A 22,187-nucleotide genomic window follows, 5' to 3' on the forward strand; every position below is an offset into this window, starting at 1 on the left:
CACCGAAGCAACCCCCACCGCACCACCCACCGCACGTCGTCGGGCCCACTTCAGCTACCGGACGGTCAATCCGAACCGTTCAAAAATTCTATAAAAAAAACCGAGTGGGCTTACGCGAGAATCAACGGCAACCAATGTGTGTAGGTGCTCGATCCGACTTTCAAAAATCAGATGATCCGAGCCGTTAAAAATGAAAGTTTGGATCGAGCACCTACACATGTCGGATGCCGTTGATTCTCGCATAGGCCCACTCGGTTTTTTTTTTAGAATTTTTGGACGGTTTGGATTAGCGGTCCGGTGGCCGGAGTGGGCCCGGCGACGTGCGGTGGGGGTTGCTTCGGTGGGTGTATCATTTCCCGAAAAATATATGGGCCGGAATAGTCTAGGTGGCTTGAAAGAATCTTGACCTTTGGTTTAATTAGTTCTCAATCTCAGCCTTTGAGCGGAAGGTGCTACTCAATCCGAACCATCCATTAAACACCAAATAGATGTAGGTTGTTGGATTTATGTTAGGATTCAAAAACTTTCCTTCCATATTATATAGATAGATAGATAGATAGATAAGTGATTGCACACCCTTAACTCAACTCCCTACTATGCAAAATAAGAAAAAGATTCTTAAGGCTAAACATAGTTGTCCTCTCCACCCCATCTAAATATCTACTATTACACTCTCTTTGAATTAACCACATCAAGCAAAGCGATACCAAATCTAGCACCATCGTCTTAGTCTTCCCATTGTAGCCCTAAACCATTCTTGAATCAACTCTCTCACCACAGATCGATGGTGAAGAAAATAACGGAAAAATAGGGAACTAGAAAGAGTGCTCTAAATAATAACTACTCTACCCACTTGTACAATTAATGTCTTTTCCAAGTAGTAAACTTACTCTCCAATTTCATTTCAAAAAAAAAAAGAACTTACTCTCCCATTACCAGCACATCGCAAACTGCCTTGTATTTAACAGAATATCCAAACGGAAGCTCCATAAATGTTCAACGAAAGGGCCCTAACCGACACCCATGTTAGCTACCAAGATCTCCACATTTACCACCCCACCTACAATAGTTTCATTATTTGTTAAATGAAAAATGCTAACCACCGCCCTAAGGGCAGTGGATGATGTGTAAAAACTATGCCGTTATCCATGAAAATTTAACAATATTCATGAGATGTGTATTTATAATCTAACTTATTTGGCATTATATGTAAATTATCCACCCCCTAGTGGCAGTGTTAAGCAAGAACCTTGTTAAATTGATCTTAAAACCAAGCACCACGTCAACACAAATTAACAAAAGTCTATGTACTCTCAACCCTCTAAACAAATTAAAATGGGAGCCACTAAAACAATCAACCCCACCCCCCCTCCCCCCCAAAAAAAAAAAAAAAAAGATTCCAACATCAAAGTCAATCCATCACCTTCATTACAACCCTCTAGGATCACAAGCTTATGTCCTCCACCGTTGATTGCATGTTCTCTCCGTTGAAGGTCTGAAACTCTGTAGCCCTTTGGGAAGGGTGCATTATCCACCTCCTCAGTATGAGGTTTTCTATACATTAGCCTGCCCAAAGGTCTGAAACCAGGCCCTAACTGCTCTTGGAGCAAGTTTAAGGCTTGATCCCTTCCCAAAAACATGTTTGGCACGGGAGACGGCTGTGGACGTGCCTCTAGTGCATGCTGGTTCTGGTTTGGACTTGCCCCCCGAGTATCAGAACCTTGAGGTGTGTGAGTAACTCCTTTGCCGTTTCCAGAACCCTAGCCTCCTTGAGAAGGCCTCTTGTCCGCTTTGGCAAATTTATCAGATTTGGTCTGGTTTTCCATTAAAACAAACCTTTGATCCTTACTTGCTAGAGGCGTCTATGCTCCTAAAATAGTAACTCCTTTGCTTCCTTACTCCTCGAGTGCAGGACTGTTGGATGAGGAAGGGTGGTAAAAGACTTTGAGGATGTGGCATTGCCTCCTTCAAACCTGTTTGGTCTTGGTCGTTGCCATAAACACTAAACTGTAGAAAGACCTGCTCTTGAGGAGCAAGCGGTAACCTCTCTGTGATCAAAGCAACCATGGTGTTAATTGCTTGAGTCAAAGGCTCTAAGGACTGAGAGAATGATTGCAAGATTCACTGCATAACGTTGTTTGAAATCTCACATCCTGCTATAAACATATAATTTTTGACACTGTCCGTGGAGTCGCTAAAGTCTTAAGCACTGATTTGAGGACCAACTTCCTTAAGTAATGGCACGTTGACTACCACTCCATCAGGACTCTGTAGTGGATCTGGAACGAGTGGATCCTGTTGCTGTTGTTGCTTCCTTGCCATTTTGAAACCCTTAGACGATTAGGGTCTCATCGGGTGTGCCAAAAGATGTTCAGTACTCCCTCCGTCCCATTTTTATTGTCCATTTTCGTTTTTTGTGCGGTTCTTTCATCGTTTATATCTTTTAATATGAATCTCCAAAAATATGCAATATGAATCTTGTTTGATAGTTTTCGATTAGATCTATAATACAAAGTTTTCAAAGAACATTGTAGATTGGGAGATATAATCATTGAAAGAATGACACGAAAAACGAAAATAGACAATAAAAATAGGACGGAGGGAGTACAAAAATGTTCAAAGACTGAGCGCGGACGTGCCAAGACTTGTCGTGTCCAACGTATAGGATTGGATGCCCTTTTCTGACTTCTAACCATGAGATCGAAAGTGTGTGACCTTAAGGGCAAGATCACAAGTGGTTCGTGGTTTGTCACAACGGTTGTGGACTTCGTAATTTCCTAACTGTGCAAGAAAGAAGAGCAACGTAAAAGAAAAGATGAACTTTATTATGTTGGAATAATAAATTTGGGTACAAGGAAAAGTAAAAACTCAAATTACTTGATGAAGTAATCGAGTTGGATGCAAGAAAAGTAAAGATAAATGCTTCGCTGAGAAGACTTTGGTTTAAGCGCTAGGCTTGATTGGAGTGTGAACCCCTCTTTAGTCTTGAGTTCTATATAGGCCAAGGTCCGTACGGTTTTGGCCTTGCATGGGTTTCCCGCTTTCACCTGGTGATGACAAGTGTTCCACGTATTGAATTGTTGGCGGTTTTTGGGAGTTAGCTGAATAAAGCCATGCCTTCTTTAGATCATGGGTGGTTATTGGAAGTTGGAAAGGAATAGTGGGCTTCCTCCTTTCATGGATATCAAGTATATCAAATGACCCTTTTGTTAAAAACCATCAGCAAACCACTTCCTTTATTTCAGGGAATCTTCTATAGTTGTCTATTGAGGTCCCATTTCACTTTCTTTCTAAATTTTCTTTTTTTAAAAGAAGGTAATTTTAAACTCAAATATAACGAAAATGAAAAATAATATTTCAATTTTTTTTGCACCGTTTAAAAGATCTCAATGAGATTTATCAAATAAGATCCATATTGGTAGAAAAATTATTTGCGTAAATATATAATTTTTGAGATTAAAATTACATTTTTTTTCTAAAAGTTCATATTTTAAGAAACTGGAACTGGCCTTGATTACCGTGGGCTATGGGCTTAACAAATTAAATCCAAGTAATAAAGTCCAATTAAATCCACACCATTAACAAGTTTAGATTAAAATCAATTGGGCCCAATCAGACGTAGCCTTAGCCCATGGACTATAGATCTGAACATCTTCATTTCTTGACCTAATTTAATTAAAAAATAATAAAATGACTCTCCAACGCTAACCCAGACTGGGTATCAAAAAACGGGTGTAAACACGTGCATATACCTATCTACAACTTATTTACCATAGGAAACAACTTTACATTTATCAACAACTTATTCACCATCGGAAATGCATAAACACCTAACAATTTGATTGCAACAAATTTTTCCTCAAAACTTATTCACTAGCGGACTAGCGTTACACATTTTGAAATTGTTAGAAAATGACAGCAAAACATCGCTCGCATACACCGGCACCACCAACCACCGTGTAAGAAAAACCCCTATCGCCAGATAAATTTTTGACCCGTTTGTTTTAAGATTTTGGATTTGCAGGTAATTAGTTTAGAAATAAATAGAGTAATGATTGAAAATAAGAGTAATGATTGGATTTGAACTTGTAGATAATGAGTGTAGAAATAAATAAAATATTTATTATAAATATGAGTAACAATTGAAGAGAAATGGAGAAAAAAATGAAAATAATAATGGAAGGAAAATAGGATATTCTATTTTCCAGACAGAATGCAACAGTTGCATTCCAGAAGGGGTTGCCGATTTCTCTGGCATGAGCCAAACAATTCCTGCCAAATAGCACAAACCCAATCCTATTCACGTCAACACACCCTAGTCTCGTCCACAGAATATCACACCACTCTCTTCTTCAACCCTCTGCTATACATTCACTGTCCACCGCAACACCACCCCACTCCCCAAAATGGCCTCCGATTCCGCCACACCAAACCCTAGTCCCCTCCTCATCTGTATATACACTGTATTCTTATGTATATCTGTATCTACATCTGTATCTGCCCTAGTCCATGCTCAAACCCTAAGCCTGGGGTCCAAACACAATTCGACCTCACAACTCAAGGACTCTCTCGTGTACCTATGGCCCCTGCCCGCAGAATACACGTTCGGCAACGGAACCCTCTCCGTCGACCCCGATCTCTCGCTCGCTGTTGGCGGCAGCGGTGGGAACTCCGCCATCGTTAGGGACGCGTTCGAGAGGTACAGAGCGATTATTTTCAAGCACGGCCCGTCGAATTTTAGACCGATGAAGTCACATATCAGTAAAGTTAGGGTTGTTGTCCATTCCGATAACGAAGAGGTGAATGAAGTCGCTAAATCTTTTCGATAATTGAATGGTTTTGGTTTTTGAGTGTTGGGGATTATGCTTGATGTGGTTGTTTCTGGTTGTTAAATTAACAGCTTCAACTTGGTACGGACGAGAGCTATTCTTTGATAGTGGCTGAGAGCGATGACCGTTCGATTATTGCTGAGGCCACGATCGAGGTAAACTGAAACAAGAGGTTTCGTTGGGGAATTATGAGATGTTAGATATGAGGGGATGGATGGTCTGAGAATGAATTTTGAATATGAGATGTTAAGTAGCTTTCTTGGTCATTTCATTTTCATGTGGCGTTTAGCACTAGTAGTTGTGAGTCAATTAGAGCAACTGAAAAAAATAGAGATTTCAGAGTTTGGGATATTGGGAGATGCTTGGTAAACAATAATCCATGTCAGCTGGCAATCCGTATGAATAATAATAAGTGGGATTGGGGGGAAAAAAAGATGGCTTTGGTGATCCAGTCTAATGAGTCTATGATGAAATCTCAAGTCTGTCTCTTTCCTCTCTCTTTTTCCCTTAAGATTTTGTAAAAACATGTATAAGGAGGGAATGGACTTGTTTTTCGGCTCCTGCATTATGGACCTATTTGTCCAATGCATGCCTAGCGTTTAAAAATGATTTTTACAACTCTTTTACGAGCACAAGAGAAATTTGTAGGTGGTCTTGGAACGAATTAAAAGAAGAAAATGCCTACGAGGATTTAAGGACTGCTCAAGTATTAGTTGTCCACTAGGAATGGCTCTCTAAGATTCCAGGAAAATTACACCTATGAAGCGGTTTCCTGACCCTTGTATAGTGTACTTGCAGCATGGGAGAAGTAGGCCCGTAGTTAATCAGACTCATCAGAGCATAGTTAATGCTCTTAGCCTACGTAAATTGGGTCACTAGGTGCTTGGGAAAGAATGTTGGAGGCAAATATCAATTGTTAAGTGAACAGACCATTTTGCAAGTGCCATATGTAATTGCCCTTAGAGGCCATTGCATGGGCAATTAGCATAGCTACCATAACTAGCCCGCTCTTCTAACCATTATGACCAGACTTTGCATCCCATAGTTGGCACCATGACCAATGAACCCATGGGAGCCCTACAGGACCTGTTTTGAACCTGGGTTGGCATAATGCATCAAGTTTTTGGTTTGAAGTGCCAATGCAGTGCAGATGTACATCAAAGGGAAGCCAGTACAGACATCGTGACCTCATACATAGAGGATCCCGTTAAGGTGGGAGTGAAGCACTATGACTCCTGACAGAGTTTGTTCAGGAGGACTGTTACAGTGTTACTTGTTTTGGTTCCTTGCGGCTTTACTTCGCCGTGCTATGGCCAAGTAGAAGTGCCTCACGGGGAGCTATGGGAGGTTTCTTAGCATTCATAACAGGATTTTCTTTATTTATTTGCCTAAAATAAATCTTAACTTGATTCAGAATAAATTATTGAAAAGACATCTAAAGAGTTCACCTCATGACCTGCATCCTATGATATGCACGGATCCCCAGTTTGGGGCGAAGAACCGTGTCGACACGATACAACATGGGTGTGGGATATGTACGGGATCTGGCCCGAAAAATCTGGACACGGTTGTTTGTGCAGGTCTGGTTCACTGAAGAAGAAGAAGAAGAAGAAGAAGAAAGAAGAAGAAGAGAACAAGATGGAGAAGAAGAAGAAAGGAAGAGGAAAGAGTAGTTGTACCTGGTTTGGCAGAAAAAACGTTACTCCATGGAAGCATGGAAGACGTTCATCGGCATGGAAGACGATCGTTGATGTTGCAGAGTGAAGAATAGTCGTTGCTTTTTGTCCTTTTATGATTAGGGTTGATTTTATTCTTTGGGGCTGCGAATTGGGCTTGTAAGTTGTATAATGGACCTATTTGTTCATTTTAGGCTACTACTGGGCTTGTACGTTTGGGCAATTAAAATAGATTCCATAATTCTTTATGGGCTTTTATTATCATTTTATCACAACACAAAGAATCAATATTCTTAGATTGCGTAAATTATCTATTATTTTACATATTAAATTTGAAAAATATAAAAAATTAATTACAAAAAATATCATTTGACTTATCCCCGAACCCGTATCCCAATCTAGATCAATATCCATGTATCCTCAAATTTTAAAGTTTAGGTATCCGATCCTTAGATATACACCCGCACCCGATACTCGCACTCATATTTATGTAACATAGCCTGCATCATCCATTCAATCAAATAATCTCTTGATTCCTTGATTATCACTGCTTTTAGAGCATTATTTGTCAAATATTGGTACTTTATTTTGATTATTATCTTGGGATATGTCTCAACATTACTTGATACATCTTTGGCATCTTGCAAATGTAATATTCAATTTAGGAGGTTTCTCTAAATGTTTGTTATCTTTTCTGTTGACCACAGGCAAATTCTGTTTATGGAGCATTGCGTGGGTTAGAGGTATGTCTGATTAATTTATGATCATCAAAGGGCACGCTGTTGTCGTTGGATGCATATACATCAATTGCATCATAAATGTTTCATAAAGAGCTAGTTCCTCAGTACAAAATGGGGTTTAGTGACAACCACAAATGGACTTGTGTGTGTGGTTGTTTGTGTTATGCTAATGGCAGGTATATTAGTGTAATTCTGTGCTTGCGTAGGTGTGTGTGCGTGAGTCTTAGTTGCAGGAACCTCCAATGTGGGTGGCGAATCCACCTCGGAACCTCGCTCCCGCGCTTCCAAGTCAGGAACCTCGATTCCATTGAGAAGGAACCCGCTCCCAACTAGGATAGAACCTTTTAGGCATATAAATCCTAAAAGAAACAAAAATAAAAGATACCAAGCAAGATAAAAGACAAAGTAATGATTAGATATTAGAAAAATATTAACTTAAATTTGCTCAATTACATAATATAACCATAATATTACTTGGTCACTAAGACAATATTTGCAATTGACATGAATGACGCATAATAATATTTACTTGCATTACATATTTTCATGTATTATTCCTAAACGCTCCCCATCCCGAAAGAGCAACTTCTATAATTCTACACCACCGATCCCGATCCCCCTCCCACCCCCGCTTTGTGCAACTAAGGTATGGAGAATAGATGGAATTACATATTTAAACTATAAATATTTTTATGTTTTACATTTTAAGTGGTAGAATAATATCTTCTTTTAGACATCTAACTACATTAAAATACATAAAAATAAATATTTTTTCCTTAACGTTCCCGACGGCGCTCCCACACTTCTATGATCATCAGCTCCCCCGCCCCCGCTTTGTGCAACTAAGGCTTGAGTTGAGAGAGACTATGAAGCACCGACACCTCTAGAGGTCGAGGTATCGCAGTGTCGGACACGGGGACGCCGCGGGGACACGTACGGGACACGCCACATGGCGTGTCTCATAATTTAATTTGAATTTTTCACTGAGACACCTCGGGGACACGGCGGGGACACGGCTAGGGACACCGCGGGGATACGGCAGGGGCCAAACTGCAATTTTTTTAAAAAATTTGGGGGCCAAACTGTAATTTTTTTTAAAAATTGGGGGTCAAACTGTAATTTTTTTTTAAAAAATTGGGGCCACATTATAATATTTTTAAAATTTAGGGTGCCGAACTATAATTATTTATTTATTTATATATATAAATAAATAAATAAATATACACGTGGCGTGTCCCCTGCCGTGTCCGTGTCCCCATTTTTTTAGAATTCCCGTGTCCCGGTGTCAGTTTCGGTGTCCGTGTCGGTGCATCATAGGAGAGAGACAATTGACTTTTTATCATGCATGTATTGTGAGGATATTTGTGTACAATGTACATTACTTTCATCATCATTTTTGGTTTTTTTTTTTATAAAACTATTAGAACCATTTATACTATGTAGCACGGATACGGACACGGACACAGACAGGGCAATTCTAAAAAAATGGGGATACGGACATGGTGGGGGACACGCCACGTGTATAAATCAATAAATAATAAATATATATAATTTTTTTTATGAACCATTGTATATGAATAATTTCACAAATTGTATAATTTTTTTTCAAAGGCATAATTACAGTTTAACCAAAAGGTTTTGAATAATTTCATATTAACCCTCAAAAATTAAAAATATTATATTTTGACCCCCAACTGTGTCCCTTCATGTCCCCTATCAAAAAATAATAAAAATTATGTGGCGTGGCATGTCCAATACGTGTCCCCGCCGTGTCTAATATACATGGATACAGCGCTCTTTTGGAGTGTTAGTGTTTCATAGCATTTATATTTGCTTTGTGTACATATTTTTGAACGCAATAAACCTGCTTACCATATTTCCCCTGAAATATACCAAGTTGTAAGTGGGAGCCCCAAGTCCGTACCACCAAACTTGGGGTTCACATAGTGTCTGTAGCGCCCCAAGGCACTACACCCCTTGGTGCCCTCAATTGTGGGCCCTCTATAATCTCTATTTGTGATCTAAACTGTTCATTATTTTGGAACATTGAGCATTTTGTGCGTAAAAAATCATATCAATCGGACACTGGTAGACACATAATTGAGGCACATTTGTCTTGTAGTTCATTCTCTAAATCATATTGGCCATGTAAAACAAATGGTATCGGACCATAAGGCTACAAATATTCATTCAATTTGATTTTTTGCGTGGATGATCTACTTAACATTCCCGACAAGATGAACGATTTAGATAAAAAATAGAGATTATAGAGGACCCGCACTCGAGGGCACTACAGGGGTGTAGTGCCATGGGGCGCTATGGGAACCCCAAGTCCGTACCACAAACTTTCGTTGGGTTGGTGACTGAGGGTGATTGTGAGTGCTAACCGCTCTGGCGCTTGGTCATGAGTTCGAATCAGGGATCATCCTCTCCAAAAATTGTGGGTTTGAGGCTGCCTATGGTAGCCTGTGACCTGTCTTATACCTTGCTGTAAATGAGAGCCTTGTGCACTGAGTCTGACTTTATGTTTCAAGTTTTTTGTGAGTCAGGACCTTGGTCGCATAATTTGTGACTTAAGGGTAGCTAACCATGGATTGGACTGCGGATCCACATTTTCAGTGCCAATGCGAGTAAAATTCACCATCCACTTTTGTCAGATAACGAACTGAACTGTAAATGACGCGAATTTGGTTTGTTGAACCAATGATTTTATTTTGTGTCACATGTTATGGAGTAGCTGTAAACCGTTACATCTATGTACATTGCAGGAAAAGAAGACCATTCATTCACCTGTCAATCAGTCAGCATATCAAAGTTTGTTTGTCTGAAATTGAAAAACAAAGCTTCCAATATGCCAACTGTCAATTATAGGGTAACTTGTGAAAGTAAACCTTCCACAAGGCCAATAGAAGTGTTTGTTGCCGAGTTCCGTTTTTGGAACATAGCATTTCCATAAACAGGGGGACTGGTGAAATAATTCGTGGGCAATGGACATGAATTTGTAATGGTCATATATATTTTTTGTTGGCACAGATTTTATGACAGAATGCATGAATGTTAAAAAATTATGTATTAAATATATAAATTTAGATACATATAGAAAACACTCTCTGAGACGCTCTGTCATACGGTTCGTTTAAATATTGACGCTCTCGTGCTCCTACTCTTGCAACCGCACTGGCTCACAAACTATGTGACCTAGGTCAGGACACTTACTGTTCTCATTCCAGATGTAATTAATACACATTGGTTAATGCACTATGTTGTATTAAGGTTTTTTTATTGTCACTATAAAACCTGTCGCTAACGTTGGTACAGTGTTGAATGAACATTGATGATTGTGTTGGACCTGTTGGTCATATTGTTTGGAATATTCAACTTAGAGAAGGAGTTCCATTTACATAAATGTGCAATTGGAGTTCTTCAGATTACTTTAATGGCCCATGGCCCTAAGTACACCCTTGCCTCGTCTATTTTTGTGGGTGTATATTTTCACTTTGTTATTCTCCTCTTTCTCCAGACATTCAGCCAATTATGTACTTATGATTATGAAACAAAATCCATACATATATACAAGGCACCATGGTACGTACGAGACAGACCAAGATTTGCATTTCGTGGGCTTCTACTTGGTATGCAGGTCTTTTGTTGACAGGAAATGTAAATTGGCTTGATTTTGTGATAATCACATGCTGGAATGTTTAATGATGTCACTAATGTGCTCAATCTTGCAGATACTTCAAGGCACTATTACCCTGTTGATGTGATTAAGCAAATAATTGAATCCATGTCCTATGCTAAGCTGGTAAGTATGCAGCTCACTGTATATTCTCCTGCTTGGATTTGGTATTGAAATCATATGCAAGTACTGTCTGATATTACAAAATAAACATCTTCTCTACTAGCCCTGCATATAATTCTGATATTGAGAATTGCATTCACTAGAATGTGCTTCATTGGCATATCATAGATGAAGAGTCATTTCCCCTAGAAGTTCCTACATATCCAAAGTTATGGAAAGGGGCATATTCAAAGTGGGAACGCTACACCATTGAGGATGCTGATGAAATTGTCAAGTAAGATTGATGTATCTTATTCTACCCTTGTTACATTAGCTTAATTGCTTTTAAAAACTCTTTTCAAGATCTCTCCAGTATTGTTAACTCATTCTTTAGAATTAACCTACTGTTCACCCCCCCTTGGATTGAATCCAATTCAGATAAGTCTGCTATATTCTTATCTTTGTCCCTTTGTACAAGTAATTTGCTGTTGGGGTGGGGTGGGAAAGGGGGAACAATATTTCTCAGATTTTACTAGAGGTCATGCACGAGAAATTTATGCTTAGTGTGATGGTGCCTCCTCGTGTATGCGATATTTCCACCTTTTACTTCCCGTCTTGGGGCCCTGACAAAGCAATACTCTTCTAGGAGCAGGGTGGCATTGTAGGGGTGGGACTTGTACGATTGTGTCATTCTTTTGAGAGAGTTTTATGCATGTCATCTGAGTTGGCTACTTTAAATGTCAATCCCCTGTTGTTTCTTTTTGCCGACCCCAAGTGATTGGGACATAAGGCTCGGTTTGGTTTATCATGGACTTCGTGATGGGAAAATGAAATGCCATATGAATCGTTCATTTTGCCCTCGAGTTTTGGTCTCATTCTTGCTTTCTGCATTTTCTTTTGTTTGGTACTTTCTTATTTCACGAGTTTGTTGTTATATACTTTGCTAACAGTTTGCTTTCGATGTCTACATGCTGTCAAATTGTGAAGCTTCGCCAAGAGAAGAGGTTTGTTTATCTGTGATTCTGTCAAACGTATTAGTCTGTATTTTGTAGTATGCATTAGCACACTAATGGGTTGTGGGTGCTAATATTATTTTCTCTGCGTTGTCTTTTGTTCTCAATTTTTATTGAAACCTTTTTCCCAGGTTGAGATTATTACGTTTTACTGTCAGTGAAGTTTGTTCACTTTTTTTGTTCAAGTTCTGTGACATTTCCCATCTTAAATTTTGGATGTCTTTTTGGCAGGTATCAATGTTATGGCAGAGGTAGACGTACCTGGTCATGCAGAGTCATGGTAATACACTTCTAGACATCCGGTGTTCTTTCTGTTCTTATCGAGTTCGGTACTGTCCTGTACGTAAATAATTTATTTCTGGAAATATCTGAATGGAGAACAAATTGAACTGAACAAAAAACAATCTATTGGAGTTGGGTACATGAAACCTCATTTGCCTCCCTGATTCTGTGGCAAAGCAGCCTTGCAAAGGAGAATGTGTCACGCTAGTAAGTAGTAACGGAATTTATGCATGCACGTAATTCTCAATCTCTATGCCTAGGTACTACAGACAATAATGCTAGTGTATTGCTTCATTCCAACTGAGGATTAAAAGATAGGATAGAAATTTCTTTATGTTCTTACCAAGAACTCTTCATGCTCTGCCTGGGTTACTCTGGGAAATTGGATTATCAAATTATGCATGAAGGATAACCTGGAAACATATTGGAACTTGAATGATAACCTGGAAATATATTGAGTTTGACTTATCCTAACATCCTTCCAATTAATTTATTTCAACCTTATCGTCTGCTATCTATGCAGGGGTGCTGGGTATCCTGATCTTTGGCCTTCAGCTTCCTGCAGAGAGCCTCTGGATGTTTCAAAAAAGTTCACTTTTGATTTGATTGCTGGCATTTTGACAGGTTAACCTCCATTCATACAGTTTATTTGGAAAAAGTCACTTATAGTTTTGTAGTTTACTCAAGGTATGAAAGATTTTCTTTCTCCTTCTGTAAACTTCATATTTTTGGTCTTTCTATGGCAGATATGAGGAAGATTTTTCCATTTGAGCTCTTCCACTTGGGCGGTGATGAGGTTCACACAGGTTAGCAGTATGAATTGTTTCATGTTGCTGAAACTTCTTCCGTTATTGTAACACTAAAATTAATTTTGTGAGCCCCACCGGTACTTCATATTGCCTTATAGGATGAACTTTACCATTCAAATTAGCAAGCTGACATTTTTCTATCAATTTGCTGTCATTTTAGTTTTCGAAATGTTTGTTTGTTCTGTCTTCACTTGAGTCACCATATTTTGAAACAACGGACCACAACCAGTAAATTTCCTTATCAGTTTCAAGTATGTAGGCAGATGCTACAACTGCTAGATCATTCCTGCAGTTTCTATAATTTGCAGAGCTTTAATGGTTATGACTTCATTTGAATGATAAGTGGAATAATATGAATACCTAGCAAAAGACTAACTGGTGTTCAGTGTTAAACATAAGTTTTAAACTACCACCATTGCCATTGCATAATGTTCAGGCAGAGGTCATGTATGATCTTTGTTGGACCCGTAGCCGTTATTTTATTAGCTTAAAGAAGTACTTCATGTTACTTGAAGAGGTGTTTTATCTTCCTTATAGTTATTTTGCGGAAAACATTTTTTTCTCCTCTTATAGTATGGCAATTAAAGAAAACCTCTAGCTGTCTCTTAGTGTGTTTGTGAGTGTGTATGCGTACGTACATTTAACTTTCTCATCATAGAGATGGTTTTACTCCTCGATATGAGCATTCTGCTTCTATGACTCCTGATCTCTCTTTTTATGTTGTGATGCTGTTTCGTACAGATTGTTGGACCTCAACTCCACATGTTCAGCAATGGTATGTGTGTCACTTTTAACATCCTATGCGGTTGTTATGAGCCTAAGACTGGGGTGAAGAGTTTGAAGGTTCATGTTTTGTACATATTGTTCCCTATGCAGGCTTCGAGATCACAACATGACTGCTAAAGATGCATATCAGTATTTTGTACTCAGAGCTCAACAAATAGCCATATCAAAGAAATGGACCCCTGTCAATTGGTAGGTTGTGATCTTATACCACAATTTTGTTTGTAGGAAATATAAAGTAAAAAGGGTAAATTACAGTTAACCCCTCAAACTATGGCTCAGAGACACTTAACCCCCTCTAACTATTATTTTTGGCACTTAACCCCTCTAACTAATGGAAACCCTTCTTCTGTTTGCATTCTGTTAGGAATTGGATGGTAAATGTCATGTGCAAGTCACATGCCCTCCCATTTGAAAATTATAGACTATATTACCCTTTCTCTTATACACGTCTGTCTCTCCCCTCATTTCACCACCCAAATCTTCCCTCTCCTTCTCTCCCCGAAACCCAGATTTCACCACGAAGCCATTGACCACTATCACGACGCCGGGAAACCAGATTTCACGCTGACCACCACCACGCCATTGTTGACCACCCCCTCGTCAACAGGTGATGCCGATTTCACAGATTTCATGCCGATTTCATGCCACCACCACCGTCGAACACCGGAAACCACCACAAAACACCAGCAACGTCGATTTTCATCTTCACCAGAGCTTCCCCCCCCCCCCCCCCCCCTCCCACACACACACACACACACACTTCTCTGTGTGTATGACTCTCTCTCTCTCTCTCTCTCTCTCTCTCTCTCTCTTCTAGATCTGGCGATGGCTAGAGACAGCAAGAGACAGTTGGCGACGGGGAGATTCTATGCTGGAGTCCGTCTTGATTGCAACCAGTCCACCAGCGAGTCAGTCTCTCTCCGTCCCCTTCTATTCCGGCCATTTCCCGGCCATATCGGTCATTTTTCTGTGTAGCAATTGTGTCCTGTTGTTAAGAAAGTAGATCTGGAGATCATTATACTCTGGTTTCCACAGAGCTATGGAGATCCGTGGCGGGAGTAACACCTGGGAAGGAATTTTAGGGCACCCACAGATTGGAGGGAATTTTCCACCCAATTTGTGCCTTGTTCACTTCACAATTCTATTCAAAAAATATTTCTCAACTCAATCATTACTCTCATTTCTCTCTCTAAGTTTTCAATCATTACTCTCTTTTCTCCCTCTATCTCTCTCCACTTTTTACCTCTCTCTCCAATCATTACTCTCATTTCTCTCTCCACTCATTTTTCAAAAACACTACTCAAATCACAAACCAAACAAAGCAACACCCGCAAATTTTAGGGCACTCCTTTTTAGATTCAAATCGAGATTTAAGGTTGGGGAAAGAAATGGGTTTTCAGCCTTTGCAGATGCGTGTTTTCGTGAAGGGCAAAATGGTAACTTAAGGCCTCCCCGTTACGGAAGTTAGCCGGGTAAGGGTTTCCATTAGTTAGTGGGGGGTTAAGTGCCAAAAATAATAGTTAGAGGGGGTTAAGTGTCTCCGAGTCATAGTTTGAGGGGGTTAACTGTAATTACCAACCAGTGGCTTGAATTTTATTTAAGAAAAGTTGTCATTTCTCACTTGTTCTAGCATGGATTTTATTAGGTTGGGAAAATTTTGCAGGCCAAGTAAAAGTTATGCTAAGCCATGATGAATTGTTAGATTAAAGAACTTTTCAGTAGTCCTATAACTATTGACATGTTAATTGAAGGACTGATCATTAGACTATTAGAGAGGTGATTTGTAGTGACATTGATCACTAAAACGCTTGACAACGGTTTTTATGAAGAGTGCCATGAATACTAAACAAAAAGGATTTTATGGACTAATAGCATAAGAGATCCACTGATCCACCAATGCTAATTACTAAGAGTACTAAACTACGAGAGCTCCATAACTATAAGACAAAATCTGCTCCAAACATGCTGTCCAAACAAAAGGACTGTATGTAGTAATCAACGTGCCACGAAGTATTATCTTCCTTCATAATATCGCTTAGTATTATATAAGCCTAAAAAACCATTTATATTTAATTTAACTACCGTAAGACGGTAAGAATAAAACTCGTAAACTTATGGATTCTAGAGAAAGCAGCAGTGCTTGTTTTCCTTGATGATATATACTTTGGAAGTGTGGAGACTGAGCTTGGCAGCAAAAGTAAAAAAACCCAGGAATCTGAGATGGCTGGAATCTCCGTCCAATTCTCCAGCTGGTGTAAAAAAGAGAGAATTAGTGAGGATCTAGAGCCCATCTTTGGGCAGCCGTAGCTACTGCAATGAAAGAGCAATGAAGCGGAATATAAAAAAACAACTAATCTGGTATCAATCTTGAGGTCAATCCTAACTTCCACAGCTTTAGCACTACGAGTGCCCAGGCCTTTGTGGTCATGCCACATTGCCCCTTACTTCCCCACGTGGAGGTTCTGAGTTTGAACCCCATGCGAGGCAATTGGGGGTGATCCTTGTTTCCTTTCCCTTAGATGAGGCTAGAATAGGTTCTTCCTTTGTATATCCAGAACCTTCATAACATGGGTTTCGGGGTTGGAAGTGCTCTCTGGAATTATCAATTATCTGAAAAGGTGAAATTTCTAGAAAAAAAAAACCAGAAGCAGATTGACTTCCATTTTTTATCGTTTTGATGAGAGAGGTTGGAGGTCGTTGTAGAGAGAAATGCTGGAAAGCTTAATTAAGATATAGAGAACAAATAACTAGCTTGGTCTACGATCCAATATTGAGACGAAGATTCGAATCAAGAAGCTTTTGTTTCTAGCTTCCAAATGCACCTAAGGATGCAGGAAATCTGAATAAAAGGCTTCAACATTTTTGAGACGCATGGTATGGGGTTCTCCACCAATGAAAAAAGGGAAAAGCTAAGGTCAGACCCAAACCAAATTGGACTAACAAAGAACTCAACACAAATTTTCTTACTCTGATGATGTCCTGACATACATATGGCATACTGTGACAGTAATGATTTTTCTAATCTCAGGGAGGAAACCTTCAATGCATTCCCAACAAAACTCAACCCGCGGACTGTGGTGCATAACTGGTAGGTTTCAGATTGAATTTTCCTATCCAGTTCTACATTTGTATCAGTCCAGAGGCATAAGCCGCAACGGTTCAACTTGTTAACAACGTTTATCCAGGTTGGGTGCGGGTGTTTGTCCAAAGGCCGTTGGACAAGGTTTCAGATGCATTTTCAGCAATCAAGGTTTTTGGTATCTTGACCACTTAGATGTCCAATGGGATGGTGTGTATAATGCTGAACCACTAGAAGGAATAAGTGATGTGTCCGAGCAACAACTTGTTCTTGGAGGAGAAGTGTGCATGTGGGGTGAGACAGCTGATCCCTCAGTCGTTCAGCAAACGATATGGCCTAGAGCTGCTGCGGCTGCAGGTATGCCAATTTTACTCCACCTATTGAACTAACTATTGGTGGAATTCTATTGCCGCCTTATGAGTAGCAGGTAGCACAAATGTAGTGGGTTTGAGGTCTTTTTTAGGCCCCGTTCGGTGGTACAGTGGCTTCTATTGAAGTGCTTTTAGTATAGGAGTTTTCTTTTAGATAAAAGAGGTGGTTGCAAGTTTATATCATGTTTGGTACTCTTTGATCCTGCACTTGGGAATCACTTTTAAGTCCTTTTTATGCTAAAACACTTTAGTTGCTGCTTTTTTCTGGAATGTGCTGCTAGGCAAAAACATCAACAGTCAAAACACTCAAACATGCTTTATAAATAGTGCCAACCACACCTTGTCGTATGGCGGATCCAGAATTTTGGTTTAGTGATGACAAAAATATAGAGTTTTAATGACTATTTTAGGTTGCAAAATTTATTTGGCTGGATTTATTTTGGTTTTCTTAGTTGAAATATTTAGTTACTCACAAATTTAATGGGATTTTCCTTTATTTTGTCTCCATACAAATGGTCCAGTATCAACAATACTACTCACAAGTTGAATTATGCGTCAAGAAATATTTTTATAGCGTATTTTTTTAACCCTCTCAAATGACTTTAGAGCTGCCCATACCTTGTCGTGATTCTTTGTGATATCCTGTTTGCAGGTTTAACCAATAGTGGATATGCAAATCTATTTCCATTCTTTTCCTTGCTTTATTGGAGTTTCTCTGTGTTTCTTTCTTTTAGTTGGGCCTTTTCTTTATCCTTTTTCCTTTCGGGGGTCCTGGAGCATGCTCATTAGTAATTACACTCTTTCTACTGTAGAGCGTTTGTGGAGCAAAAGGGAGGCCACATCTACAAGGAATATTAATATCACTGCGTTACCTAGGCTGGAATATTTCAGATGTCTATTGACTAGGCGCGGGGTTCCAGCTGCTCCTGTTATAAATTTTTATGCTCGAAGTCCTCCAAGTGGCCCAGGATCATGTTACGAGCAATAGTTCTGTTGGCCAGTTAGGTAATTCTTCAAACATTCTGTACTAGTTATTGGATTTTCAGCAGCTAAATATCTCTGTTGCTTCAGTGCAATATCCCTGTGAGGGTTTATTATTCTTTGGGTTGTCAATAATGAGATTGTTATGGTTCAAAAAAAAAAAAATTAATGAGATCGTTGCTGCTTTCATGCATCTAAACCGCTTTCTGCAAGTTGGAGAAAACTTTGTTGTTGTGGCATGGAATATTAATGTCCTGTCCTGCATTTGTTTGAGTGTGTACCTACTTCTAAGCCAATCCATATGAAAGCAAATCTATGATTTGTGCCTTCCTAAAATGGAGTTTCTGTACTTGCCAATCAAATCATCTTTGTTACTATTATGTTGATAATACTCCCTCTGCCCGCTTTTGTTTGTTCTCCAGGGACAAGTTACATTTTCGCGGACAACAAAATATACTACTATTTCTGTTGATAGTTTCTTGAATTCTTTTACACCTTTTAAAAGATTTAATAGAGCTATTTTGCCTAAAATTATCTAGAGTGAGCTGCTTTTTCATGAAAATTGTTGGATGAACATTACCTAAAATTATCTAGGGAAGTGTATTTTTTGTCCCTGATAATGCACGTTCTTTCAAGAGGACAAACAATAGAAGACGGAGGGAGTAAATTGTTTGCAGAGACTATATTATCTTGCAGAGACCTGGGGAAGAATTGAGCTTACTTAGAACTTAGAAGGGGAGGTTTTCTTGCAACATGCCGCAGGAAATCAATCTGAAACCTTGACAAAAATAAAAGGAACCAACTTGTCAAATAAGCTGAAGAAAACTACTTTTGGCATTAGTAATAGGCTGAAGTATTTTATGCAATACTTTTTTTCTTGAATTCAGCCCATTCTCATTGTTTAAGTGCTTGCTGGCTGCGTATTTGTGTTTATGGGTTATTTATGTTTCTTTAACGGCTTGTTTGTTTGCGGCTAAACATTTTGGGGGATCAAGGGGATATAATAAGAGGGAATAAAGAGTTGGATATGATTGAAAGGAGATTATTTTAGAAAGGGAATTAAAAGTTACTACTACTTCCGTCCATGTTTAAGTGTCCTACTTCGTAACTCTAACTTATTAAGAAAATTTCATTACTACACCTTTCATATCAACTTATATCTCCACTTTTCCTACTTATCCTTTATAGAAACATCATCATTATACTTTTACTCACTAATTTATCAAAATGGAATTTATTTTTAGGGGCAAAATGGAAAATGTACCAATTTTTATTCATTAACTTTACAAAATTGACACTTATTAAGGGACAATCCAAAATAGAATACTGGACATTAAAAAGGGGACGGAGGGAGTACTTGGTTTGTTTTGCAGTCGATATGAGGGCTGGATAAAGTACAATGGTGTAAAAATATGGTGTAAAAATTTTATTTTGCCCCCAAACGAATAAACAAACTCTCTCCCGATAAACAACTTTTTAGATACCAATGAGTTCTTATAATTTATGAAAAAAGTTTGAATTTTTCCTTAAAAATATTATGTTATTTTTAAGAGATCGTGACTAGACAAATATTATGGGACGGGGGAGTATTGTTTGTCTATTTTACTGATAGTCGACTAATCGACTAGAGATTGCTAAGTGTGCTGGAAATGTGGGTGTTTGTGGTGGTGGAGTTTGGTTCCTTGCCGTATTTCAGGACTTCTCTGGAAGCAAACTTAATGAAGTGAATGGAGATGGAAGAAGAACAACAAAATGGACTTTATTATCCCTCGGTGTAGAAGTCAAATCGACTATGAGAACACAATCGAACAGACGGTTAAATTACAAGCTACTCCTAGAGCAAGAAATGTAAAGTACAGATAAAAGTAGAAGCCTTTGGGCGATTGATTGGGGGCTCTAAATATCTTCCTTTCTTGTATTTATAGGCTGTTGTCGACTTGAAATTCAAATCATACGGACTTCCCTCCTTCGATTTGAATTAGTTGGCTCCATGCTCCCTATTCTTGCTCCACTATCTGCATGAGGCGGTTACTTCTCCATGATCTCACATGTTTCCAACGTTGTAATTATTTCAACTGCCTGCTTGCATTAACCGTCTGACTCACGATCCGCATGTGATACAAAATTCTGACACGTGTCCAGTCGAATATCAACCGTTTGATCAGTCCATTTTCCTTAACAGGCTTCATATTGCATTTGCATTATATCAATCGGTCTAAAATGCGTTGACACGTGTAACATTCTGACCCAATCGATTATAATATACTAAATACTAAATTATGGTGTAAACAATGCCCCCCTATTTACCTGAGTTAAATATTAACTTTGGTAAATATTTCGCTTAGCAAATCACCACCTATATAAGGCAGAGTACTTCAAATTTAGGGCACGAATCGTGCTTTTTCTCACAGAACGTTGAAACAGCTCTCGAACCCTAGAACAGCTTCCGAACCCAAATGGCACTGAAATCCAAACTACAGATCGTCAGCGACCCAGTTGAAGATCCGGCCACCGAGTCAGTGCCGGAGGATTCCTTCCGATTCCCTGAATCGTACCGAAACGGGATTGGCCAAAACCAGAAGACTCAAGTTCTGATTCCTGACGATAATGTCAGTTCTCACTGCATATTGGGTCCAATTTTTTCATCAGTTCTCCCGGATGGCTTTCCAGAAGTCTACCCAGTGGGGGAACGTGATCCACTTCTCCTTCAGCTTCCGTCGCTGGAATGGTTAGGCTGGGGTAAGAACACCTGCCTTCGTTCTTGGCCTTACACCGTTGAAATGGGATGGGTAGATTGGGTAAGGCGCATGATGAAGTTCCCTACATCGTCTATATAAACTTCCAAGAATTTATGCAAAAAATCATGGAAAATTAAAGAGTGTTGCTATATGTACCGACCACGGGGAGGGAAAACGTACCGACGGCCGCCGGCGGGCCGTCTCCGGCCACCGGACGGCCGATCCGAGCCGTTCAAAAATTCTAAAAAATAAAACCGAGGGGGTCAACGCGGGAATCAAGGGCATCCGAGGTGTTTAGGGTGCTTGATCAAAGCACCCTTTTTTCGTGTATATATGTACACATACATATATACACGAAAAAAGGGTGCTTTGATCAAGCACCCTAAACACCTCGGATGCCCTTGATTCCCGCGTTGACCCCCTCGGTTTTATTTTTTAGAATTTTTGAACGGCTCGGATCGGCCGTCCGGTGGCCGGAGACGGCCCGCCGGCGGCCGTCGGTACGTTTTCTCTCCCCCAATGGTCGGTACTCATAGATTTTTCGAAAATTAAATTCATAACTCTTTGATAAGTTGCACCTGCATTTTTCAATCCGAAAGCCATGACCACCCATTCAAACGTCCCTATGTATCCAGGACATCTAAACGCTGTTTTATGCGTATCTTCTTCAGCTATATATATTTGATTATAACCAGCATTACCATCCATGAAGGACAGCATTTGGTACCCTACTGTTACATCGACTAGCAAATCAGCAACAGGCATTGGATATTGATCCTTTGGTGATGCGGTATTAAGATCTCTAAAATCAACGCATACTCTAACTTTCCCATTTTTCTTTAATACTGGGACAACATTTGAGACCCATTCAACATACTTGACCGGTCGAATAAACTTTGCCTCAAATAAACGTTCCATTTCTTTTTTGACTTGAGGTAAGACATCATCCTTCATTCTCCTTGGTGCCTGTTTAAAAGGTACGTAGTTCTCCTTTATAGGTATTTTGTGTTCAACTAAAGACCTATCTAAACCTGGCATTTCATCATAACTCCAAGCAAAACAATCTTTAAATTTACGCAACAAGTACTTAAACTTTTCCTTT

At 39.4% G+C, this 22,187-nt stretch overlaps 1 protein-coding gene across 2 annotated transcripts; it reads left to right on the forward strand.

Moving 5' to 3' along the window:
• The first annotated feature begins 4,229 nt into the window (after positions 1–4,229).
• On the forward strand, positions 4,230–18,540 carry LOC131318778 (beta-hexosaminidase 1). 2 transcript variants are annotated; one of them, XM_058348745.1, is made up of 15 exons: positions 4,230–4,799; positions 4,901–4,984; positions 7,213–7,248; positions 10,766–10,877; positions 10,980–11,050; positions 11,191–11,321; positions 12,014–12,030; positions 12,271–12,319; positions 12,845–12,945; positions 13,068–13,127; positions 13,872–13,905; positions 14,007–14,105; positions 16,945–17,004; positions 17,102–17,352; positions 18,179–18,540. In XM_058348745.1, the coding sequence occupies exons 1-15, from the start codon at positions 4,407–4,409 to the stop codon at positions 18,352–18,354; spliced, it is 1,674 nt and encodes a 557-aa protein (XP_058204728.1). In that variant the 5' UTR covers positions 4,230–4,406; the 3' UTR covers positions 18,355–18,540. The 2 variants fall into 2 exon arrangements, with proteins under 2 accessions (XP_058204728.1, XP_058204729.1); XM_058348746.1 differs by lacking the exon at positions 7,213–7,248.
• Positions 18,541–22,187: the final 3,647 nt, after the last annotated feature.

This window comes from Rhododendron vialii, chromosome 3a (genome assembly GCF_030253575.1).
Source record: "Rhododendron vialii isolate Sample 1 chromosome 3a, ASM3025357v1".
Lineage (NCBI taxonomy): Eukaryota > Viridiplantae > Streptophyta > Magnoliopsida > Ericales > Ericaceae > Rhododendron > Rhododendron vialii.